This window comes from Cyrtonyx montezumae, unplaced genomic scaffold (assembly GCF_038088225.1).
Source record: "Cyrtonyx montezumae isolate F1298 unplaced genomic scaffold, pur_monq_1.0 scaffold_10, whole genome shotgun sequence".
Classification (NCBI taxonomy): domain Eukaryota; kingdom Metazoa; phylum Chordata; class Aves; order Galliformes; family Odontophoridae; genus Cyrtonyx; species Cyrtonyx montezumae.
The window spans coordinates 10,778,210-10,796,401 of NW_027071826.1; the positions used below are offsets into that span (position 1 = coordinate 10,778,210).

The 18,192-nt window shown below is 47.2% G+C and overlaps 1 protein-coding gene across 1 annotated transcript; it reads right to left on the minus strand.

Moving 5' to 3' along the window:
- Positions 1-2,319: 2,319 nt before the first annotated feature.
- Positions 2,320-11,343, minus strand: LOC136057613 (solute carrier family 25 member 47-like). The gene is made up of 6 exons (XM_065750394.1): positions 11,003-11,343; positions 5,871-5,914; positions 5,559-5,630; positions 5,108-5,290; positions 3,840-4,113; positions 2,320-2,975 (listed from the first exon to the last, which is right to left on the minus strand). Exons 1-6 carry the CDS (start codon positions 11,028-11,030, stop codon positions 2,689-2,691), a joined length of 888 nt encoding a protein of 295 aa, XP_065606466.1. The 5' UTR covers positions 11,031-11,343; the 3' UTR covers positions 2,320-2,688.
- Between the last annotated feature and the right edge of the window lie 6,849 nt (positions 11,344-18,192).

The following is an 18,192-nucleotide window of genomic DNA, read 5'->3' on the forward strand; positions in this document are numbered from 1 at the left end:
AAAGAAACTGTCCATACAGAGAGCTATGTGGTGTCTTCGTTCTGCTGGCTGGCCTTCAGCTAGATAATATATCAGAAGAAATAGTTCTGTAATTATCAGAATGGCAAATACAGAAGCTGAAGGTCAAGGCAATACAAAGCAATCAGAAAATAGTGCAGCCAAGTTCTGAAATCTACAAGGCAAACAGCTTGCTGCATGTGGAGTTAAGTACACAACACAAACACCATGCCACGTCATTAAAGAAAAGTTGGTTCTTATTTACATACCTAGGTTTACAGTACTTTTACATTCAATACCTTTACCCGGTGGCTAATTCGCCTTGATATAAATCACCATGAGTTCTTGTCTTAAAGCAGACTATCAGTCAAACCCTGGGTACGTTGGGTTTGTTTTCTCTTTTTCCAGTAAGGTGTTGTAGCACACTACATAGAACAAGCAGTTAGATTCTTGAAATAAATTGCCTGAGGATGCAACTCACCTCTCATGTAGTATTTCTCTGTTCAGGCCACAGGAGAACCTACTCTTTATGGTGCTGAGCACCTAGAGGCTCACTGTTCTCAACTCCTCTTGCTGGCTTCCACAGCTGTGCCCACTGATTTTCTAATTCATCTGTAATTCCTGCTTCTTGAAACAAGCTGTGTGTAAGTTACACCCACCAGAAGAGACATTAGTTATCTGAATGCTTGAAGCTATTGGGAAAGATGGGATACTTTTGATTAGATTTTATTTTCAAATCTTGGGCTGACAATATCAACGCTGCCTAATAAGAAATAGTTGTTTTGCCTGACATACAGCTACATGTTTTGCTGTCTGTTCACAGGATATAATGCTTGACAAGTAAGGTCAGCTGAGAATAATTCACTACTAAGGAATTTTGATTCCTAAAAACATTCCAACAGAGCTGGGAAAAGTTAGTACCCTATTGGTACAGCCCTCAGCCAGATGCATCCCTCGTAGACAAGTGAGGGCAGAAGTCTCTAAGCATTTCAAATCTTAAGGACTTAATTAAATCTTCTGTTGCAAGGACTTTCAAACCAAAGGAAGTTGGGAGCTGATGCCTCAAAGGTCTAAGCACGGCTCACAGGTTACCCATACCACGCTCTGGGATAGAATCAGACTCAGTGATGGATCTTTCAACTCCTCTGCCATGCTCTGCACCTGTCTGGTATCTTAAAGCTACTCCTGGATCACGTGAGAGAGCTTAACAGATAAAAATTCAGAGAGGTGTTTCATAGCGTGGCTGTGATACAGTTTTAAAAGCAAGCTGAAGGCTTAGGTTTCAGGAGGATAGTTCTGGGACTTCTTACTAGTTTCTCTCTGAAAAGAAATCACTTCTATTCTTTCCTAGTTGCATCTGAAATTTCTGAGCTTGTCCTTCTAGTACAAGATTAATTCTTCCCTGTCCAGGGTGGCTGCCAAGTCCTGTGTGCTGCAAAATTACTGTACGTGCAACCAAGTCTATGCTATCAGTTTGTAAAAGGGGACCAGGAGGTTATCAGCCCTAAGAGAATTTCTTTAAAAAGTGGTCTTCCTCTTTCCTTCCAAAAAAAGCACTCTTTCAGCAGATCCACTGTCCCAGCTGTCACCATACAGGGAGAAATATGGAAATAGAAATATCTATATTGCTCCTGAGGTAGGATCAATAAAGTACTTCTGTGCTTTTTCTTTTAAAATAGTATTAAAAAGATTTTTAGGAAAGCTGGCCTCCATCAAAGTGTAGCTCCAGGGGGAAAAAGAAAGACAGAAAGGCCACTGCATTTGGCTGCTCCTAACAATGCATTTTAAAGCAAGAAGAGTATGCACTTTTTAAAAGTAGAAAATCTCAATTACATCACACAATTTTTCAGTTCTTCTGTAAACTACCTAATCTCCCAGTGCACAGATTTCATGGCAGCCTCCCCTTTGAGAAAAGGCTTTTTGCAATTCTTCCGGCCTTCTCTGTGGGACAGGAATAGGATGTAGACACTCTGACTGGACTCAGACATGTGGTGCTGCCACCAGAAGGGGCTGAAAGATCCATGGCTGAGGAGAAACCACATGGTTTATGGGAACCAATGCCTGTTTTCAGTTTCAGTGAAGCCACTGAGTGATTATGTAAAGCAGACTATGTCTGCCACTCATTAAAAAAACAATAGGAATAGAAAGAGATTCACATTTCAGCCACTACCGAAGGGATGTAATTATAGAGTACTTGGGCAGAATTACAGCTGGGAGAGAGCAGCCTGCCAGCTGGGGCTGGAAGCACAGACATGAAGAGTGCTCAGTGGATGCCTAACAGCACTACCTATAAAGAAGATACACTGTACGATGTTATATTTTACACAAAACCCTTGATTCCTGCCTTGGTAGTGAAGATTTTATTTCTTTGCTGGTTGAAAAACAAATTAAATATCAAAATCTCAAATTAGACCAGCAGCTTCTTGGAGCATAAATATTACATATGTTTGAGTGGCCTAGGCAGTGACTACAGTATAAATACATTAACAAGGTGAAAGGGAGGTTGTACGCAAGTGCAAGCCCCCCTGATGAGTATGTAATCCTATGAGAGGGAAATGAAGTAGTCACCCAGCACAGTGCTGAAATGCCTCTGTTTTGGGAGCTGCCCACCAGTGGAGAGCTCAGTGTGCGTCTATGTTGGGCTACAAAACCAAACCAAACCAAACACACCTCTTGCTAGAGCAGCATTAGCTATTTTTTGTTTGTTAAATGATCTGTAAACCTCAGCACAGCTTCATACGTGACAAACACCACCATGTTCACAGGAAAGGCACGGATGCAGTTCAAACCCAGGCCTTTGAACAGCACTTTGAGCCCCTCCTTTCTGATGCTTTCTCTAGCACAGTGGATGAGGCCTTTGTACTTGTGCTGTCCCGACTCATCGACCTGCATCCGTGACTTGAGGACATCCATGGGGGTGGCCAGGCCCCAGGCCAGCACTCCGGCAGAGCCCCCGGAGAGCAGCACAACCAGGAAACCTGTGGAGAGAGAGCAGTGAGATCAGCCTCACATGTGCCAACAGCTCAAACTGGTTCTCCCCAGACATTTATTTAACTCTTTTCTCATCCTGCAGTTGTAGGGACAGGAGAAGGAAGAAGGAGCTGTGGGGCCATGCACATTGTGCACAGGACTAGGCCTCACTAGGACTCCCCTGCACGTCCCATCCCACCATGCTGCCATCATGGTTGGACAGGCTGCAGATCCCCCAGCTGTTTTTATCCTCAGGTTTTCCAGCAGTTAATTTGCCCAGCTCCTGCAGCTGTATGTTTCCAGTGGTCTCACACTGACCACAAGGCCCTTGATGTCACAGCACACTCCTTTTTGCATCCTCCACACAGGCTGTGCAGGTCAGACCCACCTCAGTAACCACACAAACCAGGTGCAACATAGCCCAACAGCACTTACCCACTTCAGCCAGGTCTACTTATTTTTATAACTCAGAATGATGCTTTTTGGTAAACATCACTTATTCGGGTTTTTCTCAAAGTGGACAGCTGCTTTTTGGAGCCAAATTGCAACTGAGGAACTTGTCTCTTTATGTTCTTATCTTCAAGCTCCAGACCAACCTGAGCAGTGCTCCATGATGGCTCATTGGAGGTTTGTCCATGTTTCATCTCCACCTACACATCTCATTTCTGCATGGAGGGGATGTTGTAGCCATGTGCTAGATAACTGAGGGTGCTGTGAACATCCTTCTACAGGGAGAAAAGCTGCTGAGGGACAAGGCCAGACACTCAAAGTTCAGCTCCTATTGATGCAGCAACCTGAGAGCACGATTTCCCACTTAGCCTGGCACAAAATGAGCCCTTTTCATGTAAGGTTAGATGTTTTCTGATACCTACCCGGTTTGTTTTTCCCAGCTGGTGTGAGCCAGTCACAGAGAGAGGAGTATGTCAGGAAATATATTGCAGAAGAGGAGCAATCCCTGCAAAGCAATGCAGAGCAGCCTTTGTAGAGGCCCCCAAAGCCTTCCTCCTTGGCGATCACCTTCAGACAGTGCAGAGATCCTCGGTACTTTGGCTTGGAATGGGGCTGGGCAGATGTGATGGAGGGATGGGGGTTCCTCTGGGTCTGCATCCGAACTTTAGCCACTTCACTGGGTGTCATAAGCACAACCTGAAAAATTACACAACGAAGCTTAAATCTTCACGCCTGAACTGCTTGTTGGATCCACCTCCTGCCTGACTGCTCAAATTACATCTTCCACCTTTCAGACAATATTATTTGATACTCGAAGCCAGCAAGCTCCATCTTCCTTCACTCTGTCCATGCTAAATGCTCCAGGAGAGCAGGTGCTGCCCTGTGCAGGTTGCATGGTGAGGCAGAAACCCACAGAGGATGTTAGCTAGCTGGAAACCAGACGGGCACAAGGAGATGTGCCATATTTGGAACTAGGGCTATAACCATCAGGGGGTTGGACTAGATGACCTCTAGAGGTCCCTTCCAACCCTTACAATTCTGTGATTCTGTGAAAACACCCTGCACTAAGCAGAGTCACCACCTGCTAGGAAACACCCACTGACCTGGCCATCTGGGCTGCCTGTAACAGGATTGCCACCATCTGACTGTGGCTGCACGTGTTTCCGACACGAGGCGTTGGAGCTGGAGTTTCTGCAGATGATCACAGACACCACAAGCACCTGTCTGCTTACTGCTCCCGAGTACCCCACACCACATCACCATCAGTCACAGGCATTAATTCCTCTGACTGCCAGCTGCCCCAGCCTTTGAGAGTTTTGCAGGAAAGGAGATGGCTTTCTGTCGTGTTAGAAACCTTTTATGCAGGAATGCAATATACACAGGCAGCCCTCAATGACCAGCTGGGTCTTTCTGACCTTTGCCCCTGGCAAAACACCAGCCTGCGCTTTGCACACCAGCTTACGTCTTCCTTACATAAACCTACCATTAGAGCCACATGGAAATTTTGCTGCCCAGGTTGTTTTTCTTCCTTTTTGTTTTGCTTTCTTTTGCCAGGGTCGCAGGGCAGGACCTCAAAAGAAAACAAACTCTTCCCCTGCTGAGCACCCAACAGAAAACATCAATGCTTTCCCAGCGCTGCATGCCCCAACAAGACCTCCTGTTGTGCTTTCCCACTTCACTGTCTGCCTACCCGCACAGCACCAGCAGCACCTCCAGCCAGAGAAACATCCAGCCCCGATGGCTTGGCATCAGCTGTGCCATACCGCAGCTTGCAGATGTTACAAAGGAAGTTTCTGTACGTGCCGAATGAAACAGAAGAGATCAGCGACACTGTGAAGACTGATGCTGACACACCTTTGTAAAATCCCAAAACCTGATTGAAAACAGAGGAAAAAAAGACTTCTAAGTGGGAGTGATGTGGGAAAATATATGTTCAAAAACAGTCCACACATGGCTGAGCCTAAACTTATTGCCATCCCACAGATCACTGGCAAAGTTAAATCCCATCCTAATTCTTCTCCCAGGCAATGCTTGTATGTAACTGCAGCTTGTCCACCCCAGACTGACCACAGCAGCACTGCTCCTCTGAAACACAAAGACATCTGCAACCTCTGCCAATGGCTCTGATGAGAGGTACCTACTCTTTCTGTCCTGTATGTTTCTTGAATGCAGTGCCAAATGCCATTGTAATGCCCTTCGGTCTGAATCCTCACCTAGAAATACAGGAGCAACTTAGAAATGCAGACATCACATTTAAAAACCATCAACAAATGCAAAGCAGCTAATCAGACATAAAAAAAGCATCCCCCAAAATGTTACCATTATTTTTAAGAGAACACAAATAAAATGAAATACATTAAGCTTTCAGTCACTGGGCTCTCTAACAGGAGACAAACACCACGTGGCCCATCTGTATTCAGACTATGCTCAAGAAGTAAAGTTCCAGCAGGTACCTTCACTGTGTCCAGCGGATACCCCACAGCTGTGCTTAGGCCACCTGAAACAGAAAGGTTTTTGGAGACAGTTACCAACGTTCACCACAGCAGGCTGCTCTGCAGGAGCTCATGAGGGGAACTGCAGAAAAATGAAGCTGTCAAACCTGCCTGCTCTTGGTAGCATGTCACTCTCCAGCTCCGATGCCTGAGCCAACAATGACAGAGTAAAATTCATCGATTCCTCTGAAAACATAGCATGCTAAGAGGAGTGTGGGTATTGCAGGGAAGTGACATAAGCGATTACACTAGGGTTTGAGACAGGGCTGGAAAAAACAGATCCTTGGTACAAGAAGAGGTACATGCCTTCACCAGCCCTGAGATAGGGGCAGCCCTGTTGGAAAGGGACAGACATGATGCACAGAGCTGGGCAATCTCTGTTCCCCGCCTCAGCTTAGACAAAAGCACCTCCTCTGTGCACCATTTTGTACACTGCAAAAGCAGAGCAAGGAGCAAAGGTCTGGCGGCTGCAGAGGAGAGAGCCTAGTGCAAAGGCCAGCATGGGGCAGGGCAAGATGAAGGCACAGAGGTGTGTGCCCAAAGCTGTGTGCCCAGCAGCATGCCTGCACACAGCAGCATTTCCAGTGTGCAAGGGGAATTTGTCAGCCCTACATCAGCACCCAGCTCCTCTTGAGACCTTAAAATAGCCACCAGGGTTGGAAGCACACTAATCCTATCAGACAATGTTATTGTCTTGGTGGTGGATGCAGAGGGTGGAAGTACACCAGCATGGACACAGTGAGAAGTTGCTCAGCCTCCATTCCTGCATCACTGCCACAGGAGAGAGAGTAAGGAGGTGACCAGCTAAATTCCTCCTCGTACAGCAATGCCACATGAGCTGAGAGGAGATCAAACCAAGTGCAATGAAATACACCCCTAAGAGTCATTTACACCAAGCTCATGGATGAGTTGTTTGAGCCCTCCTGGGCAGGTACAGACAGTGCCCAGCTGGTGGTGTAAAGCTGAAAATGTTTTCTCATTGACTGACACAGTGAGAAGTTGCTCAGCCTCCATTCCTGCATCACTGCCACAGGAGAGAGAGTAAGGAGGTGACCAGCTAAATTCCTCCTCGTACAGCAATGCCACATGAGCTGAGAGGAGATCAAACCAAGTGCAATGAAATACACCCCTAAGAGTCATTTACACCAAGCTCATGGATGAGTTGTTTGAGCCCTCCTGGGCAGGTACAGACAGTGCCCAGCTGGTGGTGTAAAGCTGAAAATGTTTTCTCATTGACTGCTGCTTTAAAAAAATGCTAGTAGCTGCGGGCATTTCACAGGGCACATTCAGCTGCAGTTGAGTTGTACAGCTGCTTGGAAGTTCTAAAAAGCTTTGCTACATTTTGGGAAAAAAGCAGCAGCTGCTAGTGGGAGTCTCCAGGAGGTAATCCTGAAGCCCACAGCTCAGTTGAAAATAACCAACAGTTCCCAGCCTGCAGGAACATGAGAGTTGTTCTGCAGAAATCTGTCTGCTCCCAGATAAATAGCAACAAAGATTAGAAAATGGGCCAAGAAGCAACTTTCTCTATTTCCAATCCAAAATGAGAGTAGGTTGGAAGAGAGAGGGGGAATGTGCAGGCAGTGAGAGCCACCAGAAAGAGTGATGCAGCCACCCTGCGCAGGAGTGACAATACGCCAGGTCACCCAGGGCCACCTGTCCTGGACCCATTTCCCAATTGGAAGCAAGCAGCAGCCAGTGGTTGCCCCATGCCAGTTTCCCATTGCCTCTCATTCTGAAGAGCTTCTGCTAACCTTGGCTCCTGTACCAAGTGTCTCCACTTGGGAGGGAGCACAAATGTAAATGATTCACCACAGTGGTGATGTGAGCCCTCAATACTGCTAAGCAACCACGGTGCTCCTAATGAGCAGAAGCGCTCTGGGCAGTCAGGGTTTTAGCACGGAGGGGCTCAGCCAAGTCTGTCAAAGGTTGAGGAAGAAGGGCTCTGCACAGTGCCACAGGATATTAATAGCTTGGGACAAAGATAGACTGACCCACACATGCACTGTCTGGATGGCAGAACCGAACAAGGCCAGATATGTATAGCATGCATACATGGAGAGGGGTCCTGTGGGGCTCCTGCTGAGTCACACTGCGCTGGCTGTGGGGAAACAAAATGACGAAATCAGAGGAATGCTCTTCATTGGGTTGCAGGGAGCCATTTGTCACATCTACTTTTTTTGAAAGGTTCTCAGGGGCTGTGTAGAGATGGCAGAACCCCTGACATGCACACACCCGAAAACCAGATCCCTCACCCCATCACAATCAGGCCACATTGGACAAGAAATTAGAATAAGGAGAGGAGGATCACAGCAGTGGCATTGATACAGAGCAGGTGGCAGGCCCTGGAGCTCACCTGCTTGCATCAGGGCCAGCTGTGACGCTCAGGGAGCAAGAAGGAGCCTGGACTATGTGTTGGATCTATAGAGAACAACTTCCAAAGGCTTTTACTATGTAAAGAACTGGGAAAAAAAGAGCTGCCCCATACCCTAGACAAGCTGATCTCCTTCCTGTAATGTGACCCTGGCTATGGCTGGCAGAGCTGCATTAGCTGTACAGCCAAGGAGACAGCACGTTCCCTCCATGTCTCCCAGATGGTCTACTTTGTCTACCCCTGGGCTTCATGTGACCAGCGTGTAGCCTTGCAATAGGACGCAGGAAGACTGGATGTGGCCCAATCCTGACTGCTCTGCCACCGTTATAGGGCAGTGCCAAGTGACTCAGCTGCTCTTTCCCAAACCTCTGGACCCAGGATGAGATCTAAGTCATCCACAGGTCATCAGTAGCCCTAGGTATTGATATGCACCATAGGCTGCTCAGCAGCATGGCTAGAAAACATGCAAAGGATCATAGGGAAATGCTAGAAGGGACCAAAGGAGATTTCTGGTCCAAAGTCCTGCTGAAAGCATAGTTTGGATGTTGTGTTGAGGGACGTGGTTTAGTGGGAGCTATTGGTGACAGGTGAATGGTTGGACTGAATGATCTTTTAGGTCTTTTCCAACCTTGGTGATTCTATGATCAGGAAGAACATCCTGATGAGTTGCTTCTCAGTGATTATTGAAAGGTCCTTCACCTGTGTCCCAAGTATAAATGCAAGAAGCTCTGAGAAGGACTTGGGGATGTTGGCTGGTGAGAAACTTGATGCAAGCCAGCAGCGTGCACTTGCAGCCCAGAAACCCAACCATACCCTGGGCTGCATCCCTGGCCAGTGGGGAGAGGGAGGTGATTGTCCCCTTCTACTCTGCCCTTGCAAGATTCCATCTCGTGTACTGCATCCAGGCTTGAGGACTTTGGCACAAGAAAGATGCAGAGCTGTTAGAAAAGGCCAAGAAGAGAACATTAAGATGATCAGAGGGCTGCAGCATCTTTCCTGTGAAGAAAGGCTGAGGGAATTGGGCTTGTTTAGCGTGGAGAAAATTTGAAAGAAAATTATTGCAGCCTTCCAGTACCTAAAAGGAGCTCATAAACATGAGGAAAGTCAACTTTTTACACAGGTAGATAGTGACAGGACAAGGGAGAATGGCTCTAAACTAAAGGATGGGAGATTTAGAAGTTAGGAGGAAATTTTTCACTGCCCAGAGAAGTTGTGGATACCCCATCCCTAGAAGTGCTCAAGGCTAGTTTGGATGGGGCCCTGGCAGCCTGAGTTGGTGGGTGGCAACCACCCCAAGGCAGGGGACTGAAAATGGATGAGCTTTGAGGTCCTTCAACTCAAGCCATTCTGTGGTTCTATTGTGATTTGTCTCACCTCTTGAGCTGATGGTGCCCTTCAGCTGGGTTTGCAGCCTGCTTGGGAGGACAGAAAACTGCTTCAGGTCTAACACGGACAAGCAATGAGGCACATTCAGTACTAGCAATATCCCCATTCTCACAGGAAAGCCATCCTAGCCCTGGAAGCTGTCCCATGTAAGAGGACAAGAGTTGGTACATAAGCAATGCATGAAAGCTACTTGGAAACTGAGTTTTCAACTCTGTATTCCTTTGCAAAAGAAGTTTATCCTTAAGTGTCACCTCTACAGCTGTGCCACACAAAAGCAAAGGTCCCTGGGGGAACACAGCCATCACTGCCTCCCTGTGCTGAGCACAGCCACTAACAGCACCTATTAGAGGAGGTTTGATTCATCCTTCTGGGATGGACATTCCTCTACCAGCACCAGCATGGGGCTCCCAACACATTCCCTGGGTCAGCAAGGAAAGAGGAGAAGAGGATGAGCTGGAGTGCTGCTGGGACACAAACCTGGCCCTGCTTGTGCCAGTTCAGCGATGAGCAAATGAGGGCAGTAGAGTAAAACTGTCATGGCCCCTCCCAGGAAATGCACACGGTGCCAGCATCACGCTGCCCAAATTTGGCAGATCCAACACGAAGGTCTGAGCTGTGCCCTCCAGCCACCCAGCAGGATTACCCAGTCTCTGACCACCCCAAGCCTCTTGGTATTCAACACCACTACATCTTACAGGCACACTTTAGAAGAGAAATGAGACCAGTGCCTGTGCTTTGTTGCTTAAAACAAAGCTGGATTTGAGCAGTACATGCTCTAAAAATGTCTAAAATTAAATCACGCTTTTCTCCTCTTTTATTTTTTTAAATGTGGATAACCTCTTTTCTCCTCTCCTCAAAGCCTGCACAGAAATAGCCTCACAGCTGTCAATACCTCTCAACTCACAATCATGCACATGCCATCCCCACAGCCCCTCCTCACTGCCACAAACTGCGAGCTGTGTCCTCATCCCCCCCTCATCCTCAGTCCCCCGAGTCTTCAGTGCCCACAGCCAGGACTCCATCAGCCACGCTGGGATTTGCTGCCCAGGCTGGTTTCTACTTACTGGTTTCTATCTTCCAGAGACATAATGCATTTGATCTCTGTTTTTTCTCCTGAAATAAAATCACAGGAGATTGCAGATCAATGCCCACAGACAACCAGATTTCATCAGGGTGGTCTCTGCCCTGGTGATGCTGTCTGCTTATTAAAGACACTGTTACCAAGAAACCCCAGTGGGCAGACTCCCATCTCTGCCGCCACGACCTGCCAGCTAGCTTAACAACAAGGAAACACAGCTACCTGCTTCCAACAACAAGCGCAGCTTTATTTCTTTACCTCCAATGGCCCCCGCAATGAAATCCATCCGGACTGAGTCTGCTGCCTCAATGACCCCAATAAGCGTTAGGGAGGCGGAAGAAGGAAGGATGCCGGCTCCGCTTTACTAGAGCCCCGCGAGTCCTTCGGAGCCAGCGTGATCTGCAATATGAATCACCTTCCTGTCTTCTCCTGCCTCAAGGGATTGTGAGCCTCGTGGATACTTGATGAATTTGTACACTGGAGGCAGTAACAGGGAGGCTGGAGCTGTTCCAAGAACACGGTGAATAAGTAATCCCCCGGAGCCCTGCAACGCTGCGCCAGGGCCCTTCTGCCTGGAAAATCACAAGGGGTGGTGCTTGCGGGGTAAGGCTGCCTGTGAAAGGGCCATTTCCCGCAGCTCTCAATAACCGCAGCAGTCAGCCTTGCATCTGCTCTGCACGGCGGAGAAGCGGCACAGTGGCTGTGTTTGTAGTGCGTGCCCCATCCGTGCCTGCCCTCCCTCCGCACAGGGCAGGTTCCCTTCTCACCAAGAAATCCCTCCCCAAGGCATTTCCCTTGGCTTTCCTACCCACACAACAGATCCTGAAGCCCGACCCACATCGCCTTAAATAATTACCTGCTCGTCGTCTACGCACTCATCCAGCAATAAATGCACGCACACGGGGAGCTTCCTTTTCAGACCAAAGGGCAGTTTTCCCATCCCCTGGAGGAGCTCTGCTGCTTCGCATCTTGCTCAGCCTCCCACCCTATTTCCAGAGTCAGCTCATCAGCATGGAGCTGTCTATCACTGCTGCCCTCACCCTGGTGCTCTGACTGCAGGGAAGAGGGATTTTGCTAGGGGTCTGGTCCAGAACCCATTTATTATTATTTCAGTAGAAGACAGCGATCAGAGGAGGGGAAAAAAAAAAGACCTGCTGGTCGAGGGGAACCAGCCATGACAATGCCACATTGCCTACTTCTATTTTTGCGCAAGAGCCCCATGCTGGAGGTTATGTTGTGCCCCCAGATGAACCTGGAAACCAAAGTCCTGATGCAGTGAAGGGCTTGCCAAGCCATGATCTGAATTGTACTTCTCCTGATGAGGTCTCCCCAGGTCAGAGCCAAGGCTTATTGGCAGCAAATAAGAGAAGAAAATTTCACAGCTGCTGCCCGCTGGGTCAACTTAGAGGAGCTGAGGACTTTTGCCCACGGTGCTAAGTCTCCTGCACGTTTCACAAGACTTTATTTCTCTCTGGAGTGCACATTTTGGAAGTTTCAATGATGCATAACACTGCTTGCTGTGATTGGATTTTCTGGAAACCAAAACGTAAAGAATTTCTATCAGTTGCCATTCTGTGATTTCTCGCTCATCCCCCACCAAACACATTCGGCAATGGAGAGAACATTTTATTCTACAGTGCAATACCATGCAAGGACAGCAAAAACTTAAAAACAGAAGTAAAATATTATCTAGTGAGAGGGTAACGTAAGTAACTGCTGACACACACCATGTTAACCCAGCAGCCCTCCCTTCTTCCACCTGGTGACCATACAAGAGTTGTTATGGTTCAGCAGCAGCCTGCACATGCCAAGTGGGGGGAAACGGTGCTGTATCCAGTTCTCATACCAGAGGATTATGTCCTTGTGGGCACTCTCCAGCAGTGGGAATGGGACCTAGCACTTCAGTGACATGGGAACAAGGACATGGTCCCTACTGATGGGCAGCCTTTTGGCAGAGACATGTTCAGACTCACCAGGGATCTCAGGAACCCTGCTGAGATGAGGATGTTTAGTTTTGCTTTTCTGGGAGCTGCTCCCAGGCCAAGTGAAGGAATCAATGGTGTTCCCCTGTGAAAGCATCACCGTGTGCACCCCACATTGGATGTTCAGGGACTTTGACGGAGGTGAGGGCAGAGCTTTCTGCGAGTGCATACCATACAAGGCTGTATGCCAGCAAGCCCAGACAAAGGTGTCATTAAAAGTGAAGGAAACCTCCTCTGAGACACAAAACCTGTGCTATTGCTCTTGCTGTCACCTCCAGTTCTCAAAGAGATCTTCAAGTTTCTCTTCCACCAGATCAAGTGTGAGCCATTCCCAGCACCCTTTCCTCCAAGGAACACAGTGTCCAAAGATTGATGCAGTTCACCACTAATCCAGCCTGCAGAAAGACACCATGGTCCACACAAGTCTCTGGGGCTCAAGCCTAGTGGCCTTCTCAAAGCATGCCCTAGGAATTCCAACACACAAAACATATGCTTAGAGCCTCTACAAGGATAGGACTCTGCTAGAAAAAAAACAAAAAACAAAAAAAAACCAAGTCTTTCCTCTCATAGCAATCTGTTTAAGAGCAATTTGTTCAAAACTGATACATTTCAAAAGGGATTTGGAAAAAGAAGAGCATAGATGATGCTGTTAGATGAAGACTGGGCTCAAAATGTAAAGCAATCTGCCTGAAATTATGAAACCAAGTGACAGAAAAGAGAGGAATAGCTTAGTTTTGCAAAGCATTTGCTGGAAGAAATCCTCCATTTGCTTCATAGGAGAACTGTGTTCCCACTCCAGTAAGGGAAGTGACAGCAAGGTAACAGGGCTCTACACATACGGAGCAAAATGAGGCGAGTAGGGAGACTGTAGGAGAGCATACAATGTTAAGTAGCATCTCTTGAGGGAGACACAAAAGGAGGAGCATCCTTTTATCCCTCTCCTTCTGCAGGATGCTCTCAGGACATCAGCAGCCCCACACACCCTGCAAATGACAGAGAAGCCAGTCCTTTCACCTCTGCAACCTCCCGTAGCCTCACCCAGCCAGATTTGCTGAGAAAACCTTCCTGCCTGTCATAACACGCTGCATTTTCCACTCCCCTTGCACTGTGTTATCAAAAAAATAAATTCCTCTCCATTCCACAAAATCCTTGACTGAGGAGGTTGTTCAAACAGCACTGTCCCTCCGTGCCACAGGGCTGTTTGCAAATTGCAGAAGGGGAAAAGTGACAGCAGCAACACTGAGCTGGCAAAGCCAGAGCTGTGACTCGCACATCATATGGGTGAGAGAGGGGTGGGACCTCGTGGCTCCCTCTGCATTAGAGGTTCTCAATGGGCTCATTGGTCTTTATCTCGGGCATTAACGAAAGAATTCACTGCAGGAATTTTACAGCCCAGTGAGCAAAACCCATGAGGAAACCACTCTGGGAGCTGCATTCCTTCTCAGCAGCTATAAATGATCAATGATTTCACCTGTGGGAAGTTGAAATAAGGTTGTAGTGTTTCTCACCTGTTCCCAAAAGAGGGGAAGATGATGACTGCAGTAGGTTAAGAAATGATGCAGGTTTTCTGTAGGCAAGTCACTCAGTCTCTCAACACCTGATCCTGGAGTCACTCAGGTGTTTGGCTGCAAAGCATAAATCTGGTAGGAAGAGTGGTAAGCACCAAAACACATGGATGATTTTTTGGGTAGCATTAGTGCTCTCTAATGTCTTTGGATCTGTGTCTTTTCTCAGTATATGTACCTCCACAGTGACCTCAGATCTCTGCTCTACACCTGTAAAAAAATCTATGAGATGCTGGATTGTTTTCTTGTTATTGGAACTACCTCACTTGATGTGATTTAACAACCTCAGAACTTCCTGGAAATTCAGAAGAGAACCCAGTTCTAGCGTCATAAGCAATTATTATGTAGGAGTTTAGCTGCTGAAGTCGCATGGGAAAGATTCTTACAAAGATGCTTAACTGCCAAAACTGGCACCAACGTGTTCAGAAAAAAAGAACATTCCCTAAATAACAGTATTATTATGAGCTCACATTAAGAGGGGATATATACAAAAGAAAGTAAGAAGATTTTTATCTTGCAGGAGAAGAGAAGAAGTGAAAAAGTAATTAATACGTTCAGGCCTTATCTTTGAATATCACACAAGCTCACGACCCCGCTTATCACTCTTTATTTTTCCCTGGCTTGAGTTCAGGAGCTGTACGAGTGCCTATCTCACAGAGAGCCTGGGAAGTTTCCACAAAGGCACCTTAGTCACGCTGCTCAGCCTGTTCTTTCAGTTTCTAAGAACATGGTGTCTTTGTATGACTAATGCAGTAACAAACATATTCCACACAGCAGCTGGGAGGCTAGCAGGAAACTAACCTGAAGACAGGGCAAGATAACTCTGTCCATGCACCTTAGTGCTGTTGCCTTGCCCCATCGTTTTGGGTTTTTCTCTTCACGCACTACTGGCTGGTGCACCATACAGTGCATCTGCACAGCCAGTTAACATAGCACGTTGCTGCTGCTGGAGACCTGGTCTCCCAGTCGTTGACTTTGCATGTGGATACAAAATGTGCCACAGGATTTCAAGTACACAATGTTGAAAGTGTATTTGTATAGCTGCTGGCAGGGAAAAACCATTTGCTCAGAGGAATGTTCCTGTAAGAACAGGCTGCTTAAAAACAAAGGCAGGAGACGGGCAGAAGAGGTTCTCCTGCTAGCTCTGCGCTTTCTACCTCAGAAATCAAGGACAAATCAGTTTTCACTTTCCTTAACTATGAAAGGGGCACAACTGCATGCTCTTACTTCACTGAAACAGCTTGAGGTTGTATTGTTCATAAATCCAGATTGGAAAATGCTATAAAGTGTTAACTACAGAGTTTTATCTTCCTTTTCTGGGTGACTTCTCAACAGACTTTGCTTTTGCTCATTGTCACCAGTCACACCTGTACTTGCTGAGTGTCTGTCTAATACACATTGAGGGGCAGAGATGGGTACAGCTACTAGTGCAAGTAACTGGATGTGGTGCACACCCTCTTAATGTCAGTGCACCTCTTTGCCTTGTCTGGCATCTTAAACCCTGCTGCCAAACACACTGGGTCTGCTGCAGCCCCATGCTCTGTATCGCTGACTGCATGCAGATACAAATTGTTCCTTCTCTAGAAGATCAGTTTCTCCTGCCAGGCCCAGCTCTGCTCTTGAAGCAGAGGGGTCTCATGTTCTGGGATCATGACCAGGAGGTTTTGGGGGATCATCAAGTCCCATCAGAGGGTCTGTCAGCAGAGCAGCTGCTACAGCAGTACATGACTTGTGTCCAAATGGATCAGACACAGCCAATGCTTTTAAATACCTGTCTTATCAAGGGATTTCATAAGGATGAGAAGTTTCAACACTTGATATACAGTACCTTTGAAGCCTGGGTGACAATAACATCAGAGAATATCCTAAAGGCACCCAAGGTCATAAAGTTAATGGATAATAAAGAAGTTTAGTCCACAACAAATAATGCCATAGCTGCTCTCTCCACAGACAGCAGCTTCCCACCACTGTACTGTTTTACTGTTGTTGCTTTAAATGGGGCAGTCACTCCTTGAAGCACTGGCTGATCTTCAGTACTACTTGTACAATTGCTGGAAAATGAGAAACTTTCTTTGCAAGCAGTTTGCTAGGGCAGATGCAACATTCACAAGGCTCTGAGTATCCGTGATCTCAATGCCACCAGCTTCACAGCATAAGCAGGGCCTAGGAGCCTTTGAAGAGTGATTGAGGAAGACACAGCCACTAATTGATGCCAAAATCACAAGCAGAAAGATTCTGGAACATCTCTGCCAGTACATACTCCATCACACACTATTAGTACCAGAACTTGTATATAAGCTTAGGCACAGAAATGCAGAGTTGCGATTTCTCCTAGCTGTACTGATGCTTCTTTGTACTCCTACTGTTTCTCTTCCTGCCTCTCCCCTCCCACTTCCCATTTCCAGGTGTCCTTGGTGCTTACCTTCTCTCAGATCTCCTGCGTGTGCCATCAGGAGTAGAACAAAGCTGGCAGTGACACTTTCTAAGCATTCCAAAGGGGGACATCCTTTCCTCCCTTGTCCTCCAACATCAGCAGTAAAGTCTCTTTCACCTGCATGACCACAGCTCAGACCCAAAAGGCAATGGGACAAAGGGAACAGAACTTTATAAGGACACATTTTTTTCTCTCAGACATGGCAGTGCTGTTGCTGTGTGAGCTGGTAGGCCCTCTCTTTGGTGAGCTCACATCTCATTGTCCAATGGGGATATCAAACTCCTCTCAAACAAGAAGTCCTTCCTCACTCCAGCTCTCCAGGGAACTGTGTTTGAGTCTGCCTCAGCACTTTGAAAAGAAAGGCGGCCACAGCTGGGCCAGATCTACGGAGCCTGAAGGGCACCAGAGCTCACAGCTGACCTCTGACTCAGGCTGAGAGCAAGAGGCATCAGGAGGATGCATGATCTGTTGCAGCTTTTAAGCTGTCTTGAACAGTAGGAATGGAGAACCATTAAATCTGGCTTTCCTCAAGTATCAGGTTAGCTCACGTCTCCAAAAGCGTATCTTTGGTGCATACATAAGGCCCTGGATCAATAGGTAAAACATCTGGCCTAACAGCACCAACTGTGAGAACTCTATGGCTTCCTTCCCTCTATCACAAAACTCCTACGGATGTCACACGCAAGTGTAAGCACCCCTATTCACTCACCACCACTGTCCTCCCCACACCGAAGCTCAATACACTCCTCTTTATTGATACAGCTTTGCCTCACAAGGGTAACTCAGATGGAAAACATCCAAAAAAGAAAAAAAATGAACAAAAGGGAAAATAATCCAAGCTCATTCCTTGCTGAACCAACCCTCGAGGTCTCAGACTTCCTACCAATGAGCTCTTGATGTCCTCTGTTCCAATCCAGCAAGTGCTCAGCACTCTCCCTGCCCAGCAATTTGAATTCAGGACTGGCTGGAGTGGGGTTCAGTGGCTTCAAATGGAGCTCATTATGAATAGCTTGAACATGAAGGGACAAGACAGCCCTCTGCAGCCTGGGAGGGGTTGCACAAATGCCAACGAGGAAACCAGAAGCCCAAGGATCCTGAAAAACTGGAAAAACAATCTGAAAAAAGCAGCGTAGCACAGACAGCTAGGAGCTGTGCAAATATGAAACTATTCCAAACAGGGGAGGGGAAGGGAAGTTCTCATACTCAGATATATGAATATGATATATTCAGTGTTGCCTGCAAATACCTAAGGTAATTGCCCATCAGTCACTGAGCAAAGCCTTAGGGAACAGCTCAAGGAACAACAAGCCAGCAGAAGAAAGAAGAGGCTGACAAGAGCCAGAGATCAAGGATCAATAATCAGTAAAGCTCAGGGAAGAAAATATGAAGATGTAAAACCGCCTCCAGATAACCTAGAAAGTGTCTGCAAAGGGGGAGGGAGTAAACGTCTTTCTCTGCCAACTGTGG

What these genes read in the sequence shown, in the direction of transcription:
- LOC136057613 (XM_065750394.1), bottom strand. Translation starts at nt 11,030, where the DNA reads ATGGATTTCATTGCGGGGGCCATTGGAG. An exon ending in AAACATACAGGACAGAAAGA is followed by an intron (nt 5,291 to 5,558) that starts GTAGGTACCTCT and finishes GTTTTCAATCAG; the next exon opens with GTTTTGGGATTTTACAAAGG. An exon ending in GTGCTGCTGGTGCTGTGCGG is followed by an intron (nt 4,114 to 5,107) that starts GTAGGCAGACAG and finishes GTAATTTTTCAG; the next exon opens with GTTGTGCTTATGACACCCAG.